The sequence below is a fragment of the Gossypium raimondii genome, chromosome 7 (genome assembly GCF_025698545.1).
Source record: "Gossypium raimondii isolate GPD5lz chromosome 7, ASM2569854v1, whole genome shotgun sequence".
NCBI lineage: Eukaryota > Viridiplantae > Streptophyta > Magnoliopsida > Malvales > Malvaceae > Gossypium > Gossypium raimondii.
Window position 1 is genome coordinate 29,835,165 of NC_068571.1, and position 25,162 is coordinate 29,860,326.

Below are 25,162 nucleotides of genomic sequence, written 5' to 3' on the forward strand. Positions count from 1 at the left end.
CCCATAATTCAATTCGAAATAACCGAATCTAATTAGTTCCATACACATGTACAATCACATTTCTCATGTAATTCTTATGATCACATCATATATCAACTCTTACCTTTTTCATAATCATTTAACTTTGTACGTACCTGAACCATTTAGCTCGTTTTTACGTTCGATCTTAACTCGATATTGCCTATTGAACCCTTTGGAATTAAATAGGATATTCGGATAATTCGAAAAGCTCATTCAATGCCAACATCTCAGACGTGGTCTTACATGAAATCAAATATCGATGCCATTGTCCCCGACAGGGTCTTACTCGAACTCCTATACGATGTCGATGTCCCAGACATGGTCTTACATGTAAATCGCAAATCGATGGCAACATCGCAAAAGTGGTCTTACACGTAATCACATATCGGAATCCTATGTCATGACATAAGTATCCTAACTATTCCTAAGGTTCGTACAGGGCTTTCGAACATCGTAATTCGATCGATTCAAACTCATAAGTAATACTCCCGTGCTTAATTCAATTCGGCATATAAACATACATTTGTAATAATTCAATTCGACACTTATAAATATATACATTCAAATTTAACGATATATAATTACTTATGTACTTACCTAATACTGACACGAACAGACCGGAACGACTAATCAACAACTTTCGACTTCCCCCGATCCAAATCCAATTTCTTCTTCTCTTGATCTAAATCAATTCAAATTTAACTTATTTAATTACAAATTCCTTCAATTACATCCAAAAACACATAATTGGGCATTTTTCACTTTAGCCCCTAACATTTCACATTTTTACAATTTAGTCCCTATTTCAAAACAACACAAAATACTCAAAATTTCATTAAAATCTAGTTAGGCCAAATTCTCCCTATGTCCCTAGCAGCCCATTAATTTTATTTATTTCACATTTTGACCATTAAATTTTCTAATTTCACAAAAAAATCCCTAATTTGGATTTTTTTATCAAAAATCACTTCATTAAACATAATAATCAAACATCAAAGATTTATTTTCCATCATCAAACAACAAAAACCACAAGCTATCATCAATGGAAAATATCAAATTCATCAAGAATACCAAAAATTAGAGCATGGGCTACCTAAAACACAAATCAACGATATCAAAAACATAAAAATTATCAAAAACCGATCAACTAACATACCTTAATCAAAGATTGAAATGGCCGAACCCTAGCTTGCTTATTTCTTTCTTTTTTTCTTTCAAGATTCGGCAATATGGATGAATGAATCATCCACTAACATGTTTTATTTATTTTATTACATATTAGTTTACTTTTTACTATTTTAACCTTAAGTATTTAATTATAACTTTTATAATGGTTGTCTAAAAGTGTCCATACATAATTCTAATGGCTAAATATCAACATAAGGACCCCACATAATAAAAGCCATAGCAAAATAACACTTTAACAATTAGTTATCCACTTTTGCATTTTACGTGATTAAGCCCTTTTTTTTTCCAAATTAAACACACAAACAGATAAATCAAATCATGAAAATTTCACACATGTCAATTCACATACTATAAGCATGAAAAATAATATTAAAATATTTTTCTGAATCGGATTTGTGGTCCTGAAACCACTGTCCGACTAGGGTCTAAACCGGGCTATTACAACTCTCCCCCCTTAGGGATTTTCATTCCTGAAAATCTTACCAACGAATAGGTTTGGGTAACGTTCTCTTATAGCATCCTCGGGCTCCCAAGTAGCTTCTTCAACATCATGCTGGTGCCACATTACTTTTACCAATGAAATTTTCTTATTTCGCATTTCTTTAATCTTGTGAGCAAAGATACGAATCAGTTTTTTTTCATAAGTCATATCAGACTGAATTTCTATCTTTGACGAAAAAATTACGTGTGAGGGATCAGATCTGTATCATCGAAGCATCGATATGTGAGACACATTGTGTATCTTTTCTAACTCAGGTGGCAACAACAATCTGTAAGCAACTAGCCCGATACGCTCAATAATCTCATACAACCCAATGAATCTCATACTCAATTTGCCTTTACGACCGAATCAGAGTATTTTTCTTCCACGGTGAGACTTTCAAAAACACTTTATCCCCGATCTGAAACTCAATATCTTTCCATTTCAAGTCTGCATACGATTTCTGACGATCTGATGCTGCTTTCAGACTATCGCGAATCACTTTTACTTTTTGTTTAGTATTTTTGATTAAATCGACCCCATGTATCTTATTCTCACTAAGCTCAGTCTAATACAAAGGTGTTCAACATTTGCGACCATACAAAGCCTCGTAAGGTGCCATTTTGATACTTGATTGAAAACTATTATTATACGCAAATTCAATCAGTGGCAAATATCGTTCCCATGTACCTTCAAACTCAAGAATGCAACATCTCAACATATCCTCAAGTATCTGAATAATTCTCTCGGATAGACCATCCGTCTGTGGATGAAAAGTAGTACTAAAGTTTCATTTCGTACCTAGTGCATCTTACAGTTTCTTCCAAAACCGCGATGTGAATCTCGAATCTCTGTCCGAAACAATAGATATAGGTACTCCGTGCAATTTCACAACCTGAGAAATATACAATTCAACCAACTTATCAAGTGAATAATTTGTGCGTACTGGAATGAAATGAGCTGATTTAGTCAATCTGTCGACAACTACCCAGATTGTATCTTTCTTACTCAGTGACAAAGGCAAACCTATTACAAAATCCATCGTGATTCTATCCCATTTCCGCTTGGGAATCATAATTGGCTATAGTAACCCAGACGATACCTGATGTTCGGCTTTTACTTGCTGATAGATTAAACATTTCGAAACATATTCAGAGATGTCATTCTTCATACCAGGCCACCAATAAAGTTGTTTTAAATCGTTGTACATTTTTGTGCTTCCCGGATGTACCGATAGTCTACTGCTGTGAGCTTCATTCAAAATCATCTTAATCAAATCTATATTTCTCGGAACACAAATTCAGTCTCTGAACCTCAAACAACCCTCAGCATCAATTTGAAACTCTGAATCAGTATTCAAAACACATTGAGCTCGTCTCGCTAATATCTCATTATCTACATTCTAAGCATCATAAATCTGTTGTAAGAATAAAGGCCCCGCTTTCAATTCAGCTAAAACTGCACCATCATCAGACATAGACATCTGAGCATTCATAGCACGTAACGAAAACAGTGATTTCCGGCTCAAGCATCAGCAACAACATTTGCTTTTCTCGGATGATAATCAATAACAAGCTCGTAGTCTTTTAACAGTTCTAACCATCTTCTCTATCGCAAATTCAAATCTTTTTGGGTCATCAAGTATTTCAAGCTTTTATGATCTGAATATACATGACATTTCTCACCGAACAGATAGTGATGCCAAATCTTCAATGCAAATACAATAGTTGCCAATTCCAGATCGTGTGTCGGATAGTTCTTTTCGTGCAACTTTAACTGTCTCGAGGCATAAGCTATAACTTTGCCTTCCTGCATCAAAACACATCCCAGTCCATTCAACGATGCATCACTATAAATTACAAATTCCTTTCCTGACTTTGGCTGAACTAGTACTGAAGCTTCTGTCAACAAAGATTTCAACTGATCAAAACTTTTCTGACCACTCAAATTTAACATCTTTCTGAACTAGTCTCATCATTGTGGTTGCAATTATAGAGAAACATTTTACAAGCCGTTTATAGTAACTGGCGAGTCCCAGAAAACTTTGAACTTCTGAAACACTTCTCGAAGGTTTCCAATCTAATATTGCCGAAATCTTGCTCGGATCAACCCGAATACCAGATGCTGATACAACATGTCCCAGAAAACTGACTTCTCGCAACCAAAACTCACATTTACTGAACTTCGCATACAACTGTTTATCACACAAAGTCTGTAGTACTATTCTCAAATGTCCGACATGCTCAGATTCATCACGGGAATAAATCAGGATATCATCTATGAACACAACTACAAATTGATCCAAATACTATCTGAAGATCCGATTCATTAGATCCATAAAAGCAGCAGGTGCGTTTGTAAGTCTGAAAGGCATAACCAAAAACTCATAGTGTCCGTACCTCATTCGGTAAGTAGTTTTCGACACATTGGAGTCTTTAACTCGCTGCTGATAATAACCCGATCTCAAATCTATCTTTGAAAACATAGTAGCACCTTTCAACTGATCAAACAAATCATCAATTCCGGGTAGAGGATATTTGTTCTTTATAGTCACTTTGTTCAACTGACGATAATTAATGCACATTCTCATCGTGCAATCTTTCTTTCTCACAAACAGAACCGGAGCACTTCAAGGTGAGATACTAGGTCTAACGAACCTTCTATCTGTCAATTCTTGCAACTGAGACTTTAATTCTTTCAATTTGGTCAGAGCCATTCTGTACGAGGCTATCGAAATCGGAGTTCTCCCAGGTACTAATTCAATACCAAACTCAACCTTTCGGATCGGCGACAACCCCGGTAACTCTTCAGGAAACACATTAGGAAACTCACAAAAACAGGCACTGATTCTAATTTCTTATCTGTCACATTCGAATCAATCACAAAAGCAAAATAGGCTTCGCATCCCTTTTTCACATAATTCAAAGCTTTCATTGTAGATATCACTCTGGCAACCCGTTTAGATCATTGGACTCAATTCGGATTATCTCATCATTCTTGCATCTCAAATTAATAGTTTTCTGTTTGCAATTCACTATAGCATTGTGCAAAGTTAGCCAATCCATGCCCAGAATTATATCAAATTCATCAAAAGGTAACAGCATCAGATTAGCCAAAAAACAGATATCTCGAATCATTAACGGACAATTCTTGCACATTTTATCAATCAAGACACTTTTTGCCAAGGGGGTTCGATACTCTAATCACAAATTCACTAGACTCTACACGCAAAGTCTTACTGGATACTAAATTCATGCATATATACTAAATTCATGAACCCTTTGGAATTAAATAGAATACTCGGATAACTCGAAAAGCTCATTCAATGCCAATGTCCCAGACGTGGTCTTACATGAAATCAAATATCGATGCTACTGTCCCCGACAGGGTCTTACACGAACTCCTATATGATGTCGATGTCCCAAACATCGTCTTACACGTAAATTGTAAATCGATGCCAACGTCCCAGATGTGGTCTTACACGTAATCACATATCGGAATCCTATGTCATGACATAAGTATCCTAACTATTCCTAAGTTTCGTACTGGGCTTTCGGACGTCATAATTCGATCGATTCAAACTCATAAGTAATACTCCAATCCTTAATTCAATTCGACATATACACATACATTTTTAATAATTCAATTCGGCACTTATAAAATATATACATTCAAATTTAACGATATATAATTACTTATGTACTTACCTCGTACTGACACGAACGGACCGGAACGACTAATCAACAACTTTCGACTTCCCCCGATCCAAATCCAATTTCTTCTTTTCTTGATCTAAACCAATTCAAATTTAACTTATTTAATTACAAATTCCTTCAATTACATCCAAAAACACATAATTGGGCATTTTTCACTTTAGCCCCTAACATTTCACATTTTCACAATTTAGTCCCTATTTCAAAACAACACAAAATACTCAAAATTTCATTAAAATCTAGTGAGGCCGAATTCTCCCTATGACCTTAGCAGCCCATTAATTTTATTTATTTCACATTTTGACCCTTAAATTTTCTAATTTCACAAATAAATCCCTAATTTGGATTTTTATCAAAAATCACTTAATTAAACATAATAATCAAACATCAAAGATTTATTTTCCATCATCAAACAACAAAAACCACTAGCTATCATCAATGGCAAATTTCAAATTCATCAACAATACCAAAAATTAGAGCATGGACTAGCTAAAACACGAAGCAACGATCTCAAAAACATAAAAATTATCAAAAACCGATCAACTAACATACCTTAATCAAAGATTGAAATGGCCGAACCCTAGCTTGCTTATTTCTTTCTTTTTTTCTTTCAAGATTCGGCAATATGGATGAATGAATCATCCACTAACATGTTTTATTTATTTTATTACATATTACTTTACTTTTTACTATTTTAACCATAAGTATTTAATTATAACTTTTATACTGGTTGTCTAAATGTGTCCATGCATAATTCTAATGGCTAAATATCAACATAAGGATCCCACATAATAAAAGCCATAGCAAAATAGCACTTTAACAATTAGCTAGCCACTTTTGCATTTTACGCGATTAAGCCCTTTTTTTTCCAAATTAAACACACAAACGGATAAATCAAATCACGAAAATTTCACACATGTCAATTCACATACTATAAGCATGGAAAATATTATTAAAATATTTTTTAACTCGAATTTATGGTCCTGAAACCACTGTCTGACTAAGGTCTAAACCGGGCTGGTACACCATATTTTTTCTTTTAGCTCTTTAGAAACTCCCCTTGCTGGAACCTAATTTCCATAATTCTAGGTTGTTCCCCCTCCATTCTCGTCGACTCGTTTTCCAACGCAACAAATCTGGAGTCATTCAAGATTTTTACGTTTTGATTACGGTTTTCAGCCTGATTACGCCTAGATTTACACTCAACGATCATCTAAGGGCCAAACACTTCCTCTGTCGTTGCTGGAGCTGACTCGTTACCACTAACTCAGAGACTCCTCCTAGACCACCATCAGTGCTCAGACTTGTCAAAGAAGAAGGGCAAAGGGTTTTTAGATGTCCATATTTGCCACAGGTAAAACAAACCGCAAGTAGAGCCTCAAACTTTACCCTTTGCATTTGACCATTGACTAGAACTTGCGAGGTTAACGATTTTTCCAGGTCAACAAACACCACCATCCTAGTGAATTGACCCCTTCCTCCACTGTCTGTTTTAATATCCATTTTGGCCACTTTTTCGACCAAACTTTCGATCTCCTCTAAAACTTGTTTCTTATACAGGAATCCAGGAAACCCCAAAAATCAGATCTAGGCCAGAACCATGCTCGAGAAGGGCTTCGACGGGTTAAAGTCCACCGTCCACGACTGAACTTTAAGGTAGTGTCCAAACACTATTCATGGTTCTTACGTCAAAATCTTCTCATAATCATCTTTGTTTTGGAAATAGACCAAATAGTTGTTGTTTCCCACATCCATTAAACGAAAAGGTTGGGAAGGTTTCTAGAGACTGGAAATCCGATTGTAAAGAACTCCATTTCCTATATTGCGCCCCCAACAATTTCACCACATTTGTGGTCTCTATATCCTTAACCAAGATTTTCTTAATTCGTTTAGAGAAGTCGATGGTTAGAATACCGTTGATGGTAGATTTTAGAATGTCACCATCTTCAAAATTTAAGTCCACATCAGTAGCACCATCCGAGATCTTGGAGGAGGCCAAAGATCTGGTGTTTTTCCTTCCCAACAATTTATCTTTCCAAGAAATTTTGCTCGCCAAGGCCATATCAACCACCATGTTTTCTGCTGAATCATCTCCTATATCTTTGAATCTAACTTTTTTGGTGTTACGGTCCACGTTAGAGCCATCAGCATCACCCATACAATCGTCGGACAAGGTTTTGAAATCATTTATCGCCGAATAAGAGCTTTTAGTCTCCAAATTTTTAATTTAATTCTTTTGTGCAAGATATTAAGAGAATTTCATTTTAGTTTTGAGAGATCTAGCAGTGTCTTCCACTCCAAATTCAGACATCTTTCCTATTATTGTAAATGTTTCTATCAATAAGAATGAAGTAGCATTTTTTTAATTTTATAATTGAATTGATGACCTAATCTATAAAGTGCCTAAATATAATATAAACACATAAATAAAATGATAACCTGATTAGAAATAACATCAATTCGGCAAAGTAATCAAATATATACAACATCGATTTTCGAAAGATTAAGATCACAAATAAATAAATAAACAAACAAAATAGTCAAGCGCCCCCCCCCCCAATCTACACTTTCAAGACATCTTACGTGGAGCCCAACGGTAATTCGGTGGAAGCTTCTTCTTGAAGGAAATAAATAAAATGAAATGAAAGCTCGACGCATCAAAAATCAGGAACAGACTTCGAAACTGATCCTCAAAAGGGGGAAAACTGTAATAATTTTTCAGTGATAACGAAAAAGGGAGGCTGCCGATCTTTCAAAATTTTTTTATTTTATTTTTGTGTATCTAAAGTTAATTTCTCATCCATTTTGCAGTCATTGTCTTGTTTTTATTTAGTTGTCATCGGAACTACAGACAACGACTCCCTTTTATTAAAACACAAAAAAACTTACCGTCCTCACCTTCTTCTCTTCATCTTCCCCAAACCCCCCATCGGTTTTAGCTCCTCAGTCATAGATGTGAGGAGAAAGTATATTTTGTTTAGATTTTTGGTGAGTTTAGTTGAGAATTTTTCTTTATCTACACTTTATGATTATTTTATTAATTCCAACATGGCTCTGGTGAGTGTTGTGCCTGCAATAACTGAAGGCGTGAACTCGATGAGGTTTTGCGACGTTAGAGCTCCGGGGATCTTGTCGAGTGGAAGAGAAATCGTGGAGGAAACGGTGGCGTGTATAATTGAAGAGAAAATCTATGTGGCGGTGGGCAAAAATGTGGATAAATATAAATCCGTTTTGTTCTGGGCTTTACAACATTCAGGAGGAAAAAAGATTTGCATAATTCATGTTCACCAACCCGCTAAGATGATTCCGGTTTCTGAAAGTAAGTTTGATTTCAATTGACTTTTCTTTATTAGTGCTTAGAGTTTATTCAGGATGAAAAAAAAAGGGTGGGGGTGAAAAACTAAAAAAAGTTAAGAATAAAGTTTCCTTAATTTGGTTGATTTTCGGGGACTTTAGTTTATGTGATTGTTCGATTGAGATAATTGGATGGATAAATGGATTATTTCGAAACTATTACAGTATCACTTGTATTATTTTCTCTTGCTTGATTTTGTGTTTTCTAATTGAGAAATTGTTTTATGTGTTTTTGGTTTTGCAGTGGGTACAAAATTTCCAGCTAGTAAACTCGAAGAACAGGAAGTCAAGGCATACTGGGAAATTGAAAGAAAAAATATGGAGAAGATGCTGAATGATTACCTTCTGCTTTGTCTTCAACGTGGGGTATCAGTTTCTTCTTTCACCTTAGTTTATACGATTGTTGACTTCTTGTTGAATTTTTCGTGCTAGAAGAACTTTTAATTCTGAACAAATTAACACTGATATGAGCTTATGATTGCGATCTGCAGTGACTGCACATCAAGATCAGGAAAATTTCAGCTAAAATTATTGATCTATGATCACTACCTCTTTCAGTTTATTGTTTTTAGTCCTCAATTTCGATTGTGAATACCAAATCAACTCATTTGGGAAGTTTCTAATCTGTTCTTCTATTATTTTACTGTAGGTGCAAGCAGAGAAGCTGTACATTGAAAGGGATTCTATCGAGCAGGGGATTTTGGAAATGATATCTGAGAATAGGATCCGTATGCTTGTAATGGGAGGAGCAGCAGACAAACATTATTCAAAGTATAAACCACATAAGTAATCATCTATCCTCAATCCCAACATAGGATCAACTAGACCAACAGTGGATCTTCTAAGAGACTTGCATGTCTTGCTCCCTAGGAAGCACACTTAAGATGTTGTTTACCTTATTCCTTTTCCATTGCAGGAAAGTTGTTGACCTCAAGTCCAAGAAAGCCATCTTTGTGCGTGAAAATGCACCTAATACCTGCCACACAATATGGTTTCTCTGCAAAGGGCTTCTTATCTACACAAGGTATGCTTGCTTTTGATGAGTGTCTAACTTTTAAAGGAATCAAGCTTTTCATCTTTACAGAATGCCTGTACCAGATGTCTGTTGTTGACTCGTTAGAGATAGAGTACATTTGCATTTCCATATTATGAAATTGACCTATTACTGGCTGCTTCAGTGACTAATGTAAATAAAATATGGAAACAGGAAATTAAGTTCAGATGTAACTGATACAAAGGTTGCATCATCATCACTGCCAGCAAGTCCAAACCTTGAATCTAGTGAAAATCACTTCAGGTCACAATCTGTAATACTGCGACAAACTAGTCGAGTAAAACCCTCTACTTCTGCACCGGATTCATTGCGTAGAGTAAGATCTGAAAATGTTTATGGGCACGTGGGAAGTACACTGGGTTTTCCTTCTCCTGATGGTAATGAAGGGCTATCAACTCCGTGGAACAGATCTGATGTAGAAGGGAGTTCCAATGAATGGGATGGTTTATCCAGAAGTCCTCAGAATTCAGTTTTGTCATCAAGTTCTTCAAATGGAATGGCTGATGCAGCTTTGGTCCCATATATGGGAACTGAGGTGAATGGAAATGGATTACAGTCTAGTTTAATTCCTCATGCTGAAGGAAATTTCAATCTGTCATCTCTTCCCAGCATTCAGGTACGTGCAAAGCGTTCATCTGATATCTGAGACTGTCTAAGCTTCACTTTCTTATTTTTCTCAAACTGACCAGCCCGCTTGGTGCAGTGCCAATTCTTTTATATCTATACTATTGAAAAACAAATGGTTTATTGATTTGTATAGGATGTAACTACCGATAACACTCTTTATGACCAACTTCAACAAGTAATGGCAGAGGCAACAAACTCGAGAAGAGAAGCATTTGAAGAGGCAATGAAGCGTTCAGAAGCTGAGAAAGATGCTCTTGTGGCTATTCGTAAGGTAAGTTTTCAGATTCAAATTCTGTAGAACACACACCAACACAAGATGATTATTTCATAAATACTCTTCCAGTATTGGGAGATTGTCAGAAATTAGTACTTGATGCTATTATCTGAAAAAGGTAAATCCTGTGTAACTTTTTCTTGCTATAAAATGTAATGTTAATGTAATGTATAATTAATATATATATGTGCACGAGTTTCAAAAATATTTTGAACTAACAAAAATATTTATTATATTACTGCATTAACATTAGAATAATATTTTATTTTATTATTAAATTTTTAATATTAGGAAAACCTTTGACAAAGCTAAAATTAGACTTTCTATCATGTTAAATTACACTTTTACTATTATTTAAATTATTCAATTTTACTAAACTTTTTACTAGTATTTCATAATATAATTAACACTTATCACTGTAAAATAGATGCATTAAGGTTGAAACATTTAAGCATTTTTATTCAATTAGTAGCTAAAAGTAACCAAAAGAGTTCAATTTCATTATTATTTCCATTCAAACTTTAATTGTTGTAATATTTAATTATCAAAATAGTTAATATATTTTAATTATGTTTAATGATTTGAGTAATATTACTTTGCTTTAATTACATGAAATAAAAAATACATTATTTTATGGATTAAGAAATAAACACCTAAAATCACATGCCACAAATGTGATATTAGGAACTAGCCTTTTGTAAAAGAACTAATCATAGCTTCTAATTTGCAGGTCAAAGCATCAGAAATCCTGTATGCACAAGAGTTAAAGCAAAGGAAAGAAATTGAGGAAGCATTAGCAAAAGAAAAAGACAAACTTGGCAAGATGAAGAACCAGCGAGATGAGGTCAGGATAGAACTTCAAGCTGCCTTGGGTCAGAAATCATCACTGGAGAACCAAATTGCAGAATCTGAAAAGGAGGTTAAGGAGCTCCAGGAGAAGATATTCTCAGCTGTTGAACTCTTGCAGAATTATAAGAAAGAAAGAGACGAATTGCAGATGGAGCGAGACAATGCACTCAAAGAGGCTGAAGAGTTGCGGAAAAGTCGAGCTGAGCCCTCAGGTGCACATATGCATCAGTTTTTCACTGAGTTCTCTTTCACGGAAATTGAGGAAGCAACTCTCAACTTTGATCCCTCTCTGAAGATTGGGGAAGGGGGATATGGGAGTATTTATAAAGGTAATCTGCGTCATACCACTGTGGCTATAAAGAGGTTGCATTCTAATAGCTTGCAAGGTCCATCGGAATTTCAACAAGAGGTATAGTCTCCTAAGTATTGTTTTATTTATTGTTTGGATGGACTTCATGTTAGTTGAACATATTATTAGTGGTATCCGTGTCGTAAATTCAGAGCCTATGATATATCCAGAAAAAGCCCAAGGAGTTAATTATAGATTCTGTTATTTGGTTATTGTGTTTGCAGCATTCCTTGTACATATCTCAAAGTTAATTGGCCCCCATCCTGGAACTGTATTTTGTGCCTCAGACTGTCTATGTTCTTCCCTCTCTAGCAATTCTGCATCCTCAAAAATAAGCTTAAAATTATCTATTTGTTAACAGTAGTATCATGTTGTACGTGTAAAATATATATATATAGTTCTAGTAAGAATTGAAATGAAAAGAAAAGAGACTGCTATATGCACAATAAAAAAACATTTGAATTCCCTGACTGTAAGAACAAAGAGCCCTACACTTCATTGCTTTCTACTTTGATAGTGTCATCAATTTTGTATTTGGTTAATGACTGAATATTTTACGTTTTGCAAGTGGCAAAGAACAGCACAATTAAAATATTGAAACTGTATCTGGTTATGAGTTTTTTGTGCATTGAATGATATCGTTTGGTTGTGTCTTAGGTTGATGTTTTGAGTAAGATGAGGCATCCAAATCTGGTAACTCTGATTGGTGCATGTCCTGATGCTTGGACTCTTATTTATGAATATCTTCCCAATGGAAGTCTTGAAGACCGACTTAGCTGCAGAGGCAATTCCCCCCCTTTATCATGGCAAACTCGTATCCGTCTTGCTACTGAGTTATGTTCTGTTCTCATCTTCCTTCATTCAAGTAAGCCTCATGGCATAGTGCACGGTGATTTGAAGCCTGCAAACATTCTTCTTGATGCTAATTTTGTCACTAAACTGAGTGACTTTGGAATCTGTCGTCTGCTAAGCAACAATACAACCATCTGCTGTAGAACTGACCCCAAAGGAACTTTCGCATACATGGATCCAGAGTTCCTTTCAACTGGAGAACTTACTCAAAAGGCTGATGTTTACTCTTTTGGAGTCATTTTGTTACGGTTGTTGACAGGAAGACAAGCCTTGGGTATAATAAAGGAAGTGCAATATGCATTAGATAATGGAAATTTGAAAAATCTCTTGGATCCTTTGGCTGGAGATTGGCCTTTTGTGCAAGCTGAGCAATTGGCTAACCTAGCTTTGAGGTGCTGTGAAATGAATCGGAGGTGTCGGCCTGACCTTTCAACAGATGTGTGGAGGGTGCTGGAGCCAATGAGGGCTTCATGTGGAGGCTCATCCTCGTTTCAGCTGGGTTCTGAAGAGCAATGCCATCCTCCTTCCTATTTTATCTGCCCCATTTTCCAGGTAAGCTAATCTATTCCTGCTCCTATCTTTCATAAACTTCATGGAATAGCACATCTGCAATGATCAAATTCTACCTTCCTCTCCCCCATAGAACTGGGTAATTAGGAAAGAAATAAAATGATTTCTTTTCATCCCGTAGGAAACAATTCGCCAATGTGGCATACAGGGACAACAGAAGACATCCAATAGAATAAAATTTTATTATAATTCTTTCAAAGCAAACACTTGGCCAGTTAAACTTGTATTACCCACCAAGACTGTCGTGACTGTAGATTAGAGAGCAACAAACTAGATGCAACTTCAATTAAATCTTGTAATTGCTACATTTCAGGAAGTAATGCAAGATCCTCACGTAGCAGCCGATGGTTTCACATACGAAGCAGAGGCTTTGAGAGGTTGGTTGGATAGTGGACATGACACCTCACCCATGACAAATATTAAGCTGGCACATTCCAATCTCGTTCCTAACCTTGCTCTTCGCTCTGCCATTCAGGAGTGGCTGCAACAACACTAAAATGCAGTACTACCATTTTAGTTTTTTGCTTCTATATATTAGTTTGTTGTTTATAATTGTACCCTTGTGTAGCCAAAAGCTAAAAAGAAAAAACCCGATTTCTCTCTCAAAGTATAATATATATATACACGCATACGAGAGAGATTTATTTGCACTCATAAAATTAGTTTTACACACTTCTGTTATTTATTAGTTTTGTGTATGATTAATGTATTAATTATCCTTTTATCTATTTTGTAAAAAGTTTTTAATCGTTAAATATATTAGTAAAAATATTGTTTTAGATCTGATAGATATATGTAATTGATAGGAGAATTTATATGCATGAAAAGTACAATTATATTAACAAATTCAATTCGATCGTTAAAATATTAAGTATTTGTTTGGGTTTTTGATATCTCAGACCTTGAGGTCTTACTTCAGTGTCATTATCGTATGCATACAAGAGATTGATGCCGTGTATTTGTAGCATGTTACTTGACTGCATATTTGTAATAGTTTTCAAGGATTTTTCATATATTTGTAAGATAAAACTTTCACACTCACGTCTGAATGTGTCTTAAAATAAATACCTAGATACAAGTAATCTATGGGAAAAGAAAATTTTCGGATCACAGAACAATTGTGGGACTCAATGCTTCTTTACATGGTAGCAGGGATGAAATCACTGTTTTTCAGAATGACTCTCATTAGGCTCCACTCAAATGGAAGTACACTACAGTTTGTCATTAGTTCTTTTTATCTAGTTGTGTTATAATCTTTAGGGTTCCGAAAAATGCAGTAACATCACATGTTTGCGTGACTTAGAATACAAGTAATATATAACTCTGTTATTTCCTGATAGGAAGGTAATAACTTTATTATAAGCAGGGTTGAGTACTGGGCTTTGCTGTTCTATGTGGCCTACGTACATTATACCCGAACCGGACCATAAGATCCAACTATCAAAGCTTATTGTACAATACGAACCTTGAACCGAGTCAGGTATATCATCCTATGTAGTTAGTTTTATTTGCTTGGGGAACTAATAAAATAAAATAAAAAACAGTAAATTTAAGGTTTTTTTTTGTAAAAGGTTTTACGATGTTTGGTTCTGAAAAATAAATGGGCCATTACAAATCAACCCATATTTGCTTTATATATATATATATATATAATGTTTTACAACATTTTACAAAAGCTTATCCGCCTTGTTTTTAAGTAGTGTGGATTTTCTTTTCTGGTTAAGTCTTATCTCTATTCTTTTACACCAATCCATCATGATTTTTTATTTGTTGACAGAAAATAAAATGATCCCGTATTGAATTTTAACCGGTTCACCTTAAATTAGATTTATAATAATAAACCAAGCAAACAATCTTTCGATTAAATATGTTAACCGAATTTCAAAAAAACTTGCAAAATTAATTTATAAATGAGATTTGTTGTGAATCCATTTATTAATTCAATTATTTTTAATTATATAATATTTACTTTTATTATGTAATTTATATATAAAATTGGGCTTCAAAGTTTTACCTAAGAGTAGCTTAGTTGTTTTATTGTTGTTAGTATATTGAACAATTTGCGCTTCTGGATAATTTTAATATAGCTTTAATTATGCACTAAGCATTGTTGCTGGATTATATTTCTACGAGTCATATGATTACGATATGTTTTGTTCAATTTATGAGTTTGATTTTTTTTCCAATTATGCTACCAATTTTATACATATTACTTAAATTTTAGGTTTTTATGTTATTGTAGAAAATATTATTTCAAATCAATATTGTTATTAATTTAATTAATTAATAATCAAAATTTATTCTCTAAATTAATTATGAAAAATTTCTCTTTAATATTATATTTGTTTAATTGAAAACAACTTTTGTAAAATGTTTTCGGAAATTTACCAAACAATAGAAATTTTTTAAAAATATCCAAACATTGAAAAATATCTTTTTTTTCTTTAGAAAATCAATACATTTTCCAAAAATCATTTTTTTATAAAAAAAATTTGCACCAAACTATTAGGCCCAAAAATACCAAGAGGGGGTGAATTGGTATTTTAAGAATCTTCGCAAACTTTTCTAAATGATGAGGAAAGGAAAGAAAAGCTTGAACAATTCAATTTATAATGATGCACCCAAATTAACTACCTCAATTATCTTAGCTTTCCACCACTAAAGATATCTCTAATTCACTACTAGAATCAATATTTTGCAAAGAGAAGATATAACCTTTACAAATCTTCATCTTTTTCATAAGGTTGAGATAGAACCTCCCCCTTAGTTTTTGTGGGTAAACTAAAATCCTTTTTAGTTTCCATGGCTTAATTAAAGCCTTCACAATTTACAATTGGTGATATAAAAGAGTGTAAACAAAGAGACCTCTACAAGGCATGTGTTTACAAAAATTAAGTTCTTAAAAAATTGAAATGATAGAGATAAAAGATATAACAATAAGCTCCTAGAAAATATTTACAAGAGAAATGAAATAATAAATATTTAAACACTATTCTCTTAATCTTGATGCTTGGATATCTCTCTCTTGAGCCTTGAAGTATATTTATATCAAGAAACAAGTTTGTAGATGTTTATGACCATTGAGAATGAATTCTAGCCGTTGGAGCATTTATTTTGTACATTTAATGCAACTTGCAGTAGTGTGTCTCGAGACATAAACCCCTTGTTTCAAGACATGAAGAATTAGCAAGTCGTGTTTCGAGATATGGATAGTGTGTCTCGAGACATTTGGTCATATGTCTTGAGATAATTACTCGAATGTCTCAAGACATGGCTCCATTGAAGCAACCTTTAGCTTTGATGTTGTCTTGAGACAAACATGCTTATATCTCGAGACATGTCTGTTGTCTTGAGACAAGACTCACTTTGTCTTGAGACTAAAGTCCCTAAAATAGAATTTTACATTCAAACTTTCATGTCTCAAGACATATGGTATTATGTCTAAAGACTTTCACATCAAAGTTCCTTAAAAAAATATTTTAAACACCTTAGAACACTTTGGTATTGACCTAAGAACATTTGGATAAATTAAAACACATTTAAAACGTGTTTTTTTAGTATATTGCAATTCATTCTAAATTATTTTGTCATTTTCAAAACAAAACTCCTCTTAATGAAATATTCCTTGAAATCTTTTAAACATAAGCACTTAAACAAGACATAAACATAGTAAATTTCAATAGGAGATATAATAATTAAGCATTAGAGAAATTCAATAAAATCCAAGATGTAAAACCTCAATTTTACCCGGCCTACATGAAGAAAATAAAGCAGTCCAAATTACAAGTGGGCCTATATGGCCCAAACTGAAATGAACTAAAATACGGTGGCCCAAATACAAGTGGCCCAAAACAAATGAAGAAACCCTAGGGTTTCTATGGAGTTCATCAGCGACGTAGCTACCTAGCCCGCTCGCGCCGCAGCCAAGAGACGAGTCTTCACCTGCAAGGAGGAAACGCAAGAAAGGAAACAAAATCAGTCTTCACCTGCAAGGAGCAAACGCAAGAAAGGAAACAAAATCAAATATTTGGAAAATCAAATCAAATATGAACAAATTTTATTTCTTTTTATTTTTCTCATTATGGCTATAAGATAACCATTGATATACTGTAACTGGAATTTTTTTTTTTTGGAAATCAATAACAAGCAAATATTTTCACAGCAAAAAGGAATCGATCGAAGCCCAAGGTTGATACCTGCATTTTTTTATTATTTTTTTACTGCTATGTTTTTATTTATATACGAATAATATAAAAAAAAGGAAAGAAGTCACCTAGCTTTGAACTCCAAGGTGGCGCTGAAGCGTTTGAGGGAGCCACACCGAGGATCAGTGGCCAGAAGCCGAAGGTTTTCCTTGGCGTCTTTGCGGTTTTCGCCGATATTCTGAAAAATCCAAGTCCAGATCTGGGTTTGGGGGGCTTCGAGGAGTCAAATAGGGGATTTTCCCCATTTCGGCCACCGCAGACGGTGGTGCCGGTGCCGGAGATCGGCGGTCGACCCGGTGGCCGATGATGGCGATGTGGCCTGGACCGGGCCGGATATCGAGAAGGAGAGCTTTTAATTTTTTGTTTTTAAAGAACGGTTTTAAAATGATTTTTGAAGGATAATTTGGGCTTAAATAGCCTCTTCAAAACGACGACGTTTTGAACCTGGGTTGACCCGAATCCGACCTGACCCGGCCTAGGATCCGCGCGTTTTTAAGCGAAGGGGTAAATTTCGCTTTTAGCCCCTCCGCCTTTTAATGTTTTTACAATTAAGTTTTTTTTTATTTTCTTAATTTATCCTTTTATTTATTGTTGTTTTCAATTTCGTCCAAATGTGAACGGCGTCGTTTTGAGGAGAAGGGAAAATTTCCCTTCCAGCCCCTCTACATAATTCGCGCGTTCAGTTTCGTCCCCAGACCTCAATTATTTGCAGATTGGCCTCAGAATTTTTGTATTTACAGTTCAAATGGGTCCTTTTTTATTTTCCTTATTTTTTTATTAATTAATTTTTTATATTATTATTATTATTATTATTATTATTATTATTATTTATATATTTTTTCGTACCTATATACATACGTGTATTTATTTATTTATTTTTTTAAAAATGTTTTATTTATATGTAATGAAATATTTTATAATTTATATGTATTTTTGTATATATATGTATACATATTAATATTTTAATCAATTTTTTATGATATTTATATGTATATATATGAATATATTTATTTTAAAAAATGCAAACGTATGTTTTTTATATACTTTATAATCCATTTTTCCTTTTATTTTCATAAGCGCATCATGTATTATATGTATAAGTTTCATAGTCCAAAATTTCATATGTAAATTATGTGTATGTCTTTAAATTTCAATGTATATATTATGTGCCCTTTATTCTTCATTTTTTTTCATTTGATTATTAATTCATGTTTTCGTTCATATGTTAAAAAGAATGTTTTTATTTGTTTGATATGTTGCATGAGATTATTTTTATTATGTATATTACTTTCGCTTATTGATTTATTTATATTATTGTTATGCCATTTTAATATTTATTATTGCATTGTATTTTTAATGTAGTATCACATCATTTTTTTTACTCGATTTCAAATTTTTCAAAATTGAGATAATGCTTGTATTTAGGATTTTCAAGGAAATTGAGCCCTAACGTATTGGGTTCCGATTTTTTTCGTTAAATCTAACAATCGAGCATTTCTCTTTAATCAAAAAGTAAGAACTCATTATTGGGAATTCAACACGTTGTGTTCTAACGTATTGGATGTGACGCATTGATTTCTCGAAATGAATATTTTTTTAAAAATATAATAATAAAGGAAATATTCCGAGTTTGAGATTTTTGAGGAATTGTGCCCTAACGTATTGGGCCGCGATTTCTTAAATCTTGAATAAATGGATATTCTTTTAAAATTTTATTATACGAGTATTTAGGCTTAAATCATTTTTGAGGAAATTAGAATGTCGTGCCCTAACGCATTGGGTGTGGCATTTTCTTTCTATGAAATGATAAGGGTCTTAATGCGTAATGTTTTTTTTTAAGTTTTTGCTAAGGATTATATTTTTTTAAATTTTCGACGTTAAGACACTAATTAATTAACTAGGTACCAATTTTTGGGCGTTACGAGGGTGCTAATCCTTCCTCGTACGTAACCGACTCCCGGACCTATTTTTCTAAAATTCGTAGACCAAAGTCATTTTTTTAGGTGACCCAATCACACCTTAATAAAAGATTGGTGGCGACTCCCAATTTTTCCAATTTTTATCGAAAACTAATTTTTGTTTTTAAAAAAAATATAAAAATGGTTTCAACAGCTTGGCGACTCCACTGGGGAATTCGATCATTTTTCTTTTAAAAAAAAATAAGAGAGTCGAGCCGCAAAGTTGATTAATTTTTGTCTTATAGTCGAAAAAATGAAATTCATTTTAAAAATCCTCTTGCATTCATGCTTAATTGATTTAAGTACTTTAAATTATTTTGCATTATACATTACATGTACTGGATAATTTTTACCCTCTAAGTGGGAGTGAGAAACTATTCCTTCGTGAGGTTTTCACCTTCGTATAGGATAGTGGATTGCTTTCGGGATACATCGGTACCTATGCCTTCGTGAGATTTTCATCTCCGTATAGTCATAGGGAAAATGTGTCCCCCTGAACTGAACTTGATCTATATGAGCCTATAATGGGTATAATGGGCCTATAATGGGTGAAGATCAAGGAATCTGCTGGTTCGGGTACCTTTACTTTAGAGCCAAACCGCATATAATGAGCCTTAAGAGCTTGCTTTAGGTAGAACTACACTAAACCCTAGTAGATGTCCTAATAGACATTTTACTCTTTCTTGATTATAAGCTTATATTTGATACTGACTTTTGTGTTTAATTTTGTTTGGATGACATGGCATTTCATTTCATCATAAAAGGCGTCAGTTCAGATTCGGTTGCTAGATAGAAAACTTGTCATGGAAAAAGGGTTTCTTGATAAAGTGAAGGACAATGCGGCTGTCCGAACTTGGTCTAAAACAACGCAACAAGAAAAGGGCGATAGCCTCGCTGATGGGTATGTATCGAAATTATGTGATTTTAATCGCATCAGTGTAACTCAAAACAATTTGCAGGAGTTGAAGGAAATCTGGGATCAGTGGAATAATGAGGTTAGACAGTTATTTTATGACAATTATGGGGATTTGCCTTATTTGCTTGATGTGAAGGTAGACAAACATTTGTTTCGAGCTCTCGCCCAGTTTTGGAATCCCGCTTACAGTTGCTTCACGTTTGGGAATGTCGATTTGGTACCTACGATAGAAGAATATGTGGCTTTACTCCGATGTTCAAAGTTTCAAGTGGACAGAGTCTACTCGAAAGCGGTAAATGTGCCAACCTTTTCAAAGAAGCTGATAGGTATAACAGGGATGAGTGAGCAGTGGGTTGCTGCACGGATTAAGCAAAAGGGGGATAGTAAATGCGTTCCTTGGAAAAGTTTGAAAGATGCAATTCTAACGCACCCAGACGTGAGAAAGAGGCTAGATGTCTTTGCTTTAAGTATATATGGCTTGGTCGTCTTCCCCAGGGCCTTGAGACATGTGGACGAAGCAGTCACCCATTTATTTGACCAGCTTGATAAGAAGGTTACACCGATTCCAGCAATTTTGGCAGAAACTTTCAGGTCATTAAGCGCATACCGGAAAACAGGTGAGGGCAGATTTATTGGATGTGCACAGCTTCTACTTGTATGGTTTCACAGTCACTTTTGGAAGGTGGATAAGGTTTCATATCGGGTTTTCTCTGAAAATTATTCACCACTAAAGGAGATAGTAGCTACGCCGAGGAGGGATGACATTTCAGAGGAGAAGTGGATGGCGATTCTTCAAAATCTTCAGGAGGAAGATGTTGAGTAGAGAGCTCCTTGGTTACTTCCAGATGAGATCCTGTATAGGTGTGGTAATTTCGATTGGGTTCCACTACTTGGGATTTGGGGAGCTAGTGGATATGCCCCGTTGTTGGTAATGAGATAGTATAGGTCAATACAATTTATACCTCCGACCCAGGGGATATCTGATTGTGAATTTTCGTACAAAGATGATGGTTATAGAAAGAAGATTCAAGAGATGTCTAGCGCATGGAAACAGACTCACCGAATGAAGGGGTTAGCTGTGGGTTCGATGACAACTCCTGAGTATAATGAATGGTGGGGTAGGAGAATCAATGACAATATACCCAAGGTAAATCAAGAGGGTCGCCAGCCAATAGAGGAGCAGTTGCGAGTTATTCCTTCTGAGTTGGAAATCGTAAGACGAGATTTTGAGAGAAGAAATGCGGATTTAGAAAAGAAGATAGAGCAAATAGAGGAAGAAAAGACAAACTTAAGATTGGAAATAGACGTTCAGAAGCTTGAAACTGAGAAATTAAGGAAAGAGAAAAATAAGGCTGAGGAGGAGTTGGGTAGTCTGAAGACAGATTATAAAAAGTTGCGTCTGTCAATGAGAAGCGCCAGTGGAAAAACATCGAACGAAGGCGGCGAAATTCGAGAAGAAAAGGACAAAGCCGATAGATGGGAACAGAAATTCCAAGAAATGCAGAGACAAAACGAGGCTTTAGAAAAGAGTTTGTCAGAAAGCCAAAAGGAAAAAGGCGAGTTAAAGGATAAAGTGATTGTGTTGGAAGGATCTCTTCATCAGTATCGAAATCGAAATTCTGCAATAGAGTTGAAAGCAAGCTTGAGCAAGATTGAAGAAATGAAGCAAATATCAAAGAACTAGAAACGGCATTGCAAAATTGTGAAAATCGGATCAAGCACTTGGAGGCAAATGAAAATCGTAATAAGGAATAGCTACACTACTTTTAGAACCAAGTTAAGAGCAGAGATCATATTATGGAGGAAGCTGTGGTCCAGATCCGAGAAGTAGCTGATCATGTACAAGCTTTGGTAGTACAAGCAGACATGCTGAGTGTGAAGTATGAATTAGAATCAGATCAGGGGCAAGAGTTAGCTGTGTTACTTAGGAAGATTAGAATGCTAAGCAATAGGGAAAAGCTTTATTTGTAATTCACTTTATGTAAAGAAATTTGCTTTCTAGTAAAGTTTTCTTATATGGAATTGAATCAAAATTGACGTCTTTTTTGCATTCATGCATTGCATTACTTCATATGCATTTAAGAATATTAAAAGATTCTAATTAATTTACATCACTCCTCAGTTAATCTGGAAACCAACCAGCCTATTAAACACCGCTACGGTAGTCGATCAAAAACTAAGGATATGGATCAAAGGATGGAAAGGCTAGAACAGTCCCAAAAGGAAATGCAGGAGCAGCTTCAAAAGCAAATGAATGAGCAGCAAAAAATGATAGACAAAATGATGGAATCTCAAGGGAGTATGATGGCCCAGTTAACTCAATGGTTCAATAAGGGAACTGATAAAGGAAAAGGCTCTGTGCTCAATATTGAAGAAGGAGACAATGAGGGACCTGTCTCTCCTCCAGACTTTACCTCTCAGCAAGTTGAGATATACCTGTGTAGGTCCTCTGTTACCATTAATCCTCAGCAATTTCAGGGTGACGCTACTACGCTAATGAATCTCCAGGCAGGATCAGGCTCTAACCCCGGAGCCAACCTCATTAATCCTGCTATACCTGATTTCGATGAAATGGCTGGAAAGGAGAAAATGAATGATGAGTTGCCAAAATAGTTAGAGGAGAAGTACAAATGGCTGGAAGAGAAATTTAGAGCGATGGAATGTGCGGAGAGCTACTATGGGATGGATGCTAAAGAATTGAGCTTGGTCCTGGATTTAGTATTCCCTTACAAGTTCAAAATGCCAGAGTTTGAGAAGTACAATGGAACTAGTAGTCCCGAAGCTCATATTACCATGTTCTGCAGACGAATGACCGGTTATGTCAATAATGACCAACTTTTGATACATTGCTTCCAGGATAGCTTCACAGGGGCAGCATCCAAATGGTACAATCGATTGAACCGTACCCAAATTAATTCATGGAGAGATCTGGCACAGGCGTTCATAAAACAGTACAGCCATGTGACTGACATGGTACTTGATAGGATCACTCTGCAGAATATGGAAAAGAAACCAGGTGAAAGTTTTAGGCAATACGCATAGAGATAGAGGGAGGTTGCCGTACAAGTTCAGCCATCTCTTTTAGAAAGAAAGATGACGATGCTTTTCGTTAACACCTTGAAGGCCCCATTTATTACACACATGTTGGGAAGTGCTACTAAAAGCTTTTCTGACATAGTTATGAATGGCGAAATGATAGAAAATGCTATCAGAAGCGGGAAGATAGATGTGGGAGAAAGTAGTAGAAGGTCGGCCTCGAAGAAGAAGGAAAATGAGGTCAACAATATGAGTTCATATTCAAAGACAATTACGGGGAATCAGCCGGGAAAAGTGGTTGTTAACCAACAAGGTTCATCAAGACGAGGATCCGATACAAGGCAAAATACGGAGAAGCTTCAATTTACGCCGATTCCGATGTCGTATAGGGAATTATATCAGAATCTATTTAATGCACACGTGGTTTCCCCTCACCACTTGAAACCCCTGCAGCCTCCGTACCCCAAGTGGTATTATGCAAACGCACAATGCGATTATCACGTAGGAAACGCGGGGCATTCTATAGAACATTGTACGACGTTCAAGAAGCTGGTAGAAAGACTCATAAGCATGGGTATTGTTAAAGTGGATGATTCACCCAGTACAGAGAATTCGTTACCTAATCATAATGAAAATGGAGTGAACATGATAAGAGGTAACATGGGTAGGAAAATCAAAAAGGATATCGCAGAAGTGAAAATTCCTTTGAGATAGATCTGGAAGAAGATGGTAGAAAGAGGGTTGCTGGTAGTGGATTCAAAAAGAAGCTTTGAAGAGAAGGAAAACTACTGTGAGTTCCATCACGAGGAGGGACATGAAATCCAGAAATGCGCAGAATTCAGAACCCTGGTTCAAGGCCTGATGGATAATAAGGAAATGAAATTTTATGAAGAAGTTAAGAAGGAAGGGAGCATTTGCACATCGGAATCCTCGAAGGTTCCAAGAGTAGCGCAGCCTGTGGTCATCATCTCCCGACCAAAGAAGGATGAAGTGAGAACGCCAGTAATACCAAGAATCATAATAAAGAAACCTGCAACCTTTTCTTACCAGGACAGTAGGAAGGTTCCATGGAGCTACGAGTGCAATGCAACTGTCCCTGGAAAATAGACTACAAAAGACCAGTGTGTGAGTGCCAATCCAGAACCTATGAAAGGGGCCATAATAGGGGAGTAAAAAGAGAAAATGGTTGAGCCAGTGAAGGAGGAAGAAACTCTGGATTTTCTCAAATTTTTGAAGCATATTGAGTATAATGTCGTCGAGCAGTTGCATAAACAACCGGCTCGCATATCTTTACTAGCCTTACTCCTGAATTTAGAAGTACATCGAAATGCGTTGATGAAAATGCTAAATGAGACCTATGTGTCCAGGGATATTTCTTTCAGCAAACTAGATCGGTTGGTCAATAATATCAGTGCTGATAATTTCATATTTTTCAATGATGATGAAATACCTCCTGGGGGCATGTGGTCTACCAAAGCTTTGCATATCACTGTACGATGCAAGGGGCATATTTTTCCAGGAGTATTGATTGACAATGGATCAGCTTTGAATGTATTGCCATTATTCACACTCAACAGGCTACCCATAGACAGTGTGCACATGAAAACATGTCAAAATGTAGTGAGGGCGTTTGATGGTACAGAAAGGAAGGTCATGGGAAGAATTGAGATACCCCTACAGATTGGCCCAATAGTTTATGAGATAGATTTTATTG

At 35.3% G+C, this 25,162-nt stretch overlaps 1 protein-coding gene and 1 long non-coding RNA gene across 3 annotated transcripts; one reads left to right on the forward strand and one right to left on the reverse strand.

Moving 5' to 3' along the window:
- Positions 1–7,977: 7,977 nt before the first annotated feature.
- On the forward strand, positions 7,978–14,112 carry LOC105797075 (U-box domain-containing protein 33). Of its 2 annotated transcripts, none has more exons than XM_012627012.2 (9): positions 7,978–8,723; positions 9,003–9,124; positions 9,408–9,529; positions 9,675–9,782; positions 9,966–10,428; positions 10,573–10,710; positions 11,444–11,971; positions 12,569–13,315; positions 13,647–14,112. In XM_012627012.2, the coding sequence occupies exons 1-9, from the start codon at positions 8,453–8,455 to the stop codon at positions 13,827–13,829; spliced, it is 2,682 nt and encodes an 893-aa protein (XP_012482466.1). In that variant the 5' UTR covers positions 7,978–8,452; the 3' UTR covers positions 13,830–14,112. The 2 variants fall into 2 exon arrangements, with proteins under 2 accessions (XP_012482466.1, XP_012482461.1); XM_012627007.2 differs by having other exon boundaries at positions 7,982–8,723; positions 9,408–9,544.
- A 2,908-nt stretch (positions 14,113–17,020) lies between these two features.
- LOC105797066 (uncharacterized) lies at positions 17,021–17,839 on the reverse strand. The gene is made up of 2 exons (XR_001134617.2): positions 17,320–17,839; positions 17,021–17,275 (listed from the first exon to the last, which is right to left on the reverse strand). It is a non-coding gene; the product is annotated as an uncharacterized LOC105797066 (long non-coding RNA).
- Between the last annotated feature and the right edge of the window lie 7,323 nt (positions 17,840–25,162).

What these genes read in the sequence shown, in the direction of transcription:
- LOC105797075 (XM_012627007.2), top strand. Translation starts at nt 8,453, where the DNA reads ATGGCTCTGGTGAGTGTTGTGCCTGCAATAACTGAAGGCGTGAACTCG. An exon ending in TCAAAGTATAAACCACATAA is followed by an intron (nt 9,545 to 9,674) that starts GTAATCATCTAT and finishes TTTCCATTGCAG; the next exon opens with GAAAGTTGTTGACCTCAAGT. An exon ending in CATCTCTTCCCAGCATTCAG is followed by an intron (nt 10,429 to 10,572) that starts GTACGTGCAAAG and finishes TGATTTGTATAG; the next exon opens with GATGTAACTACCGATAACAC.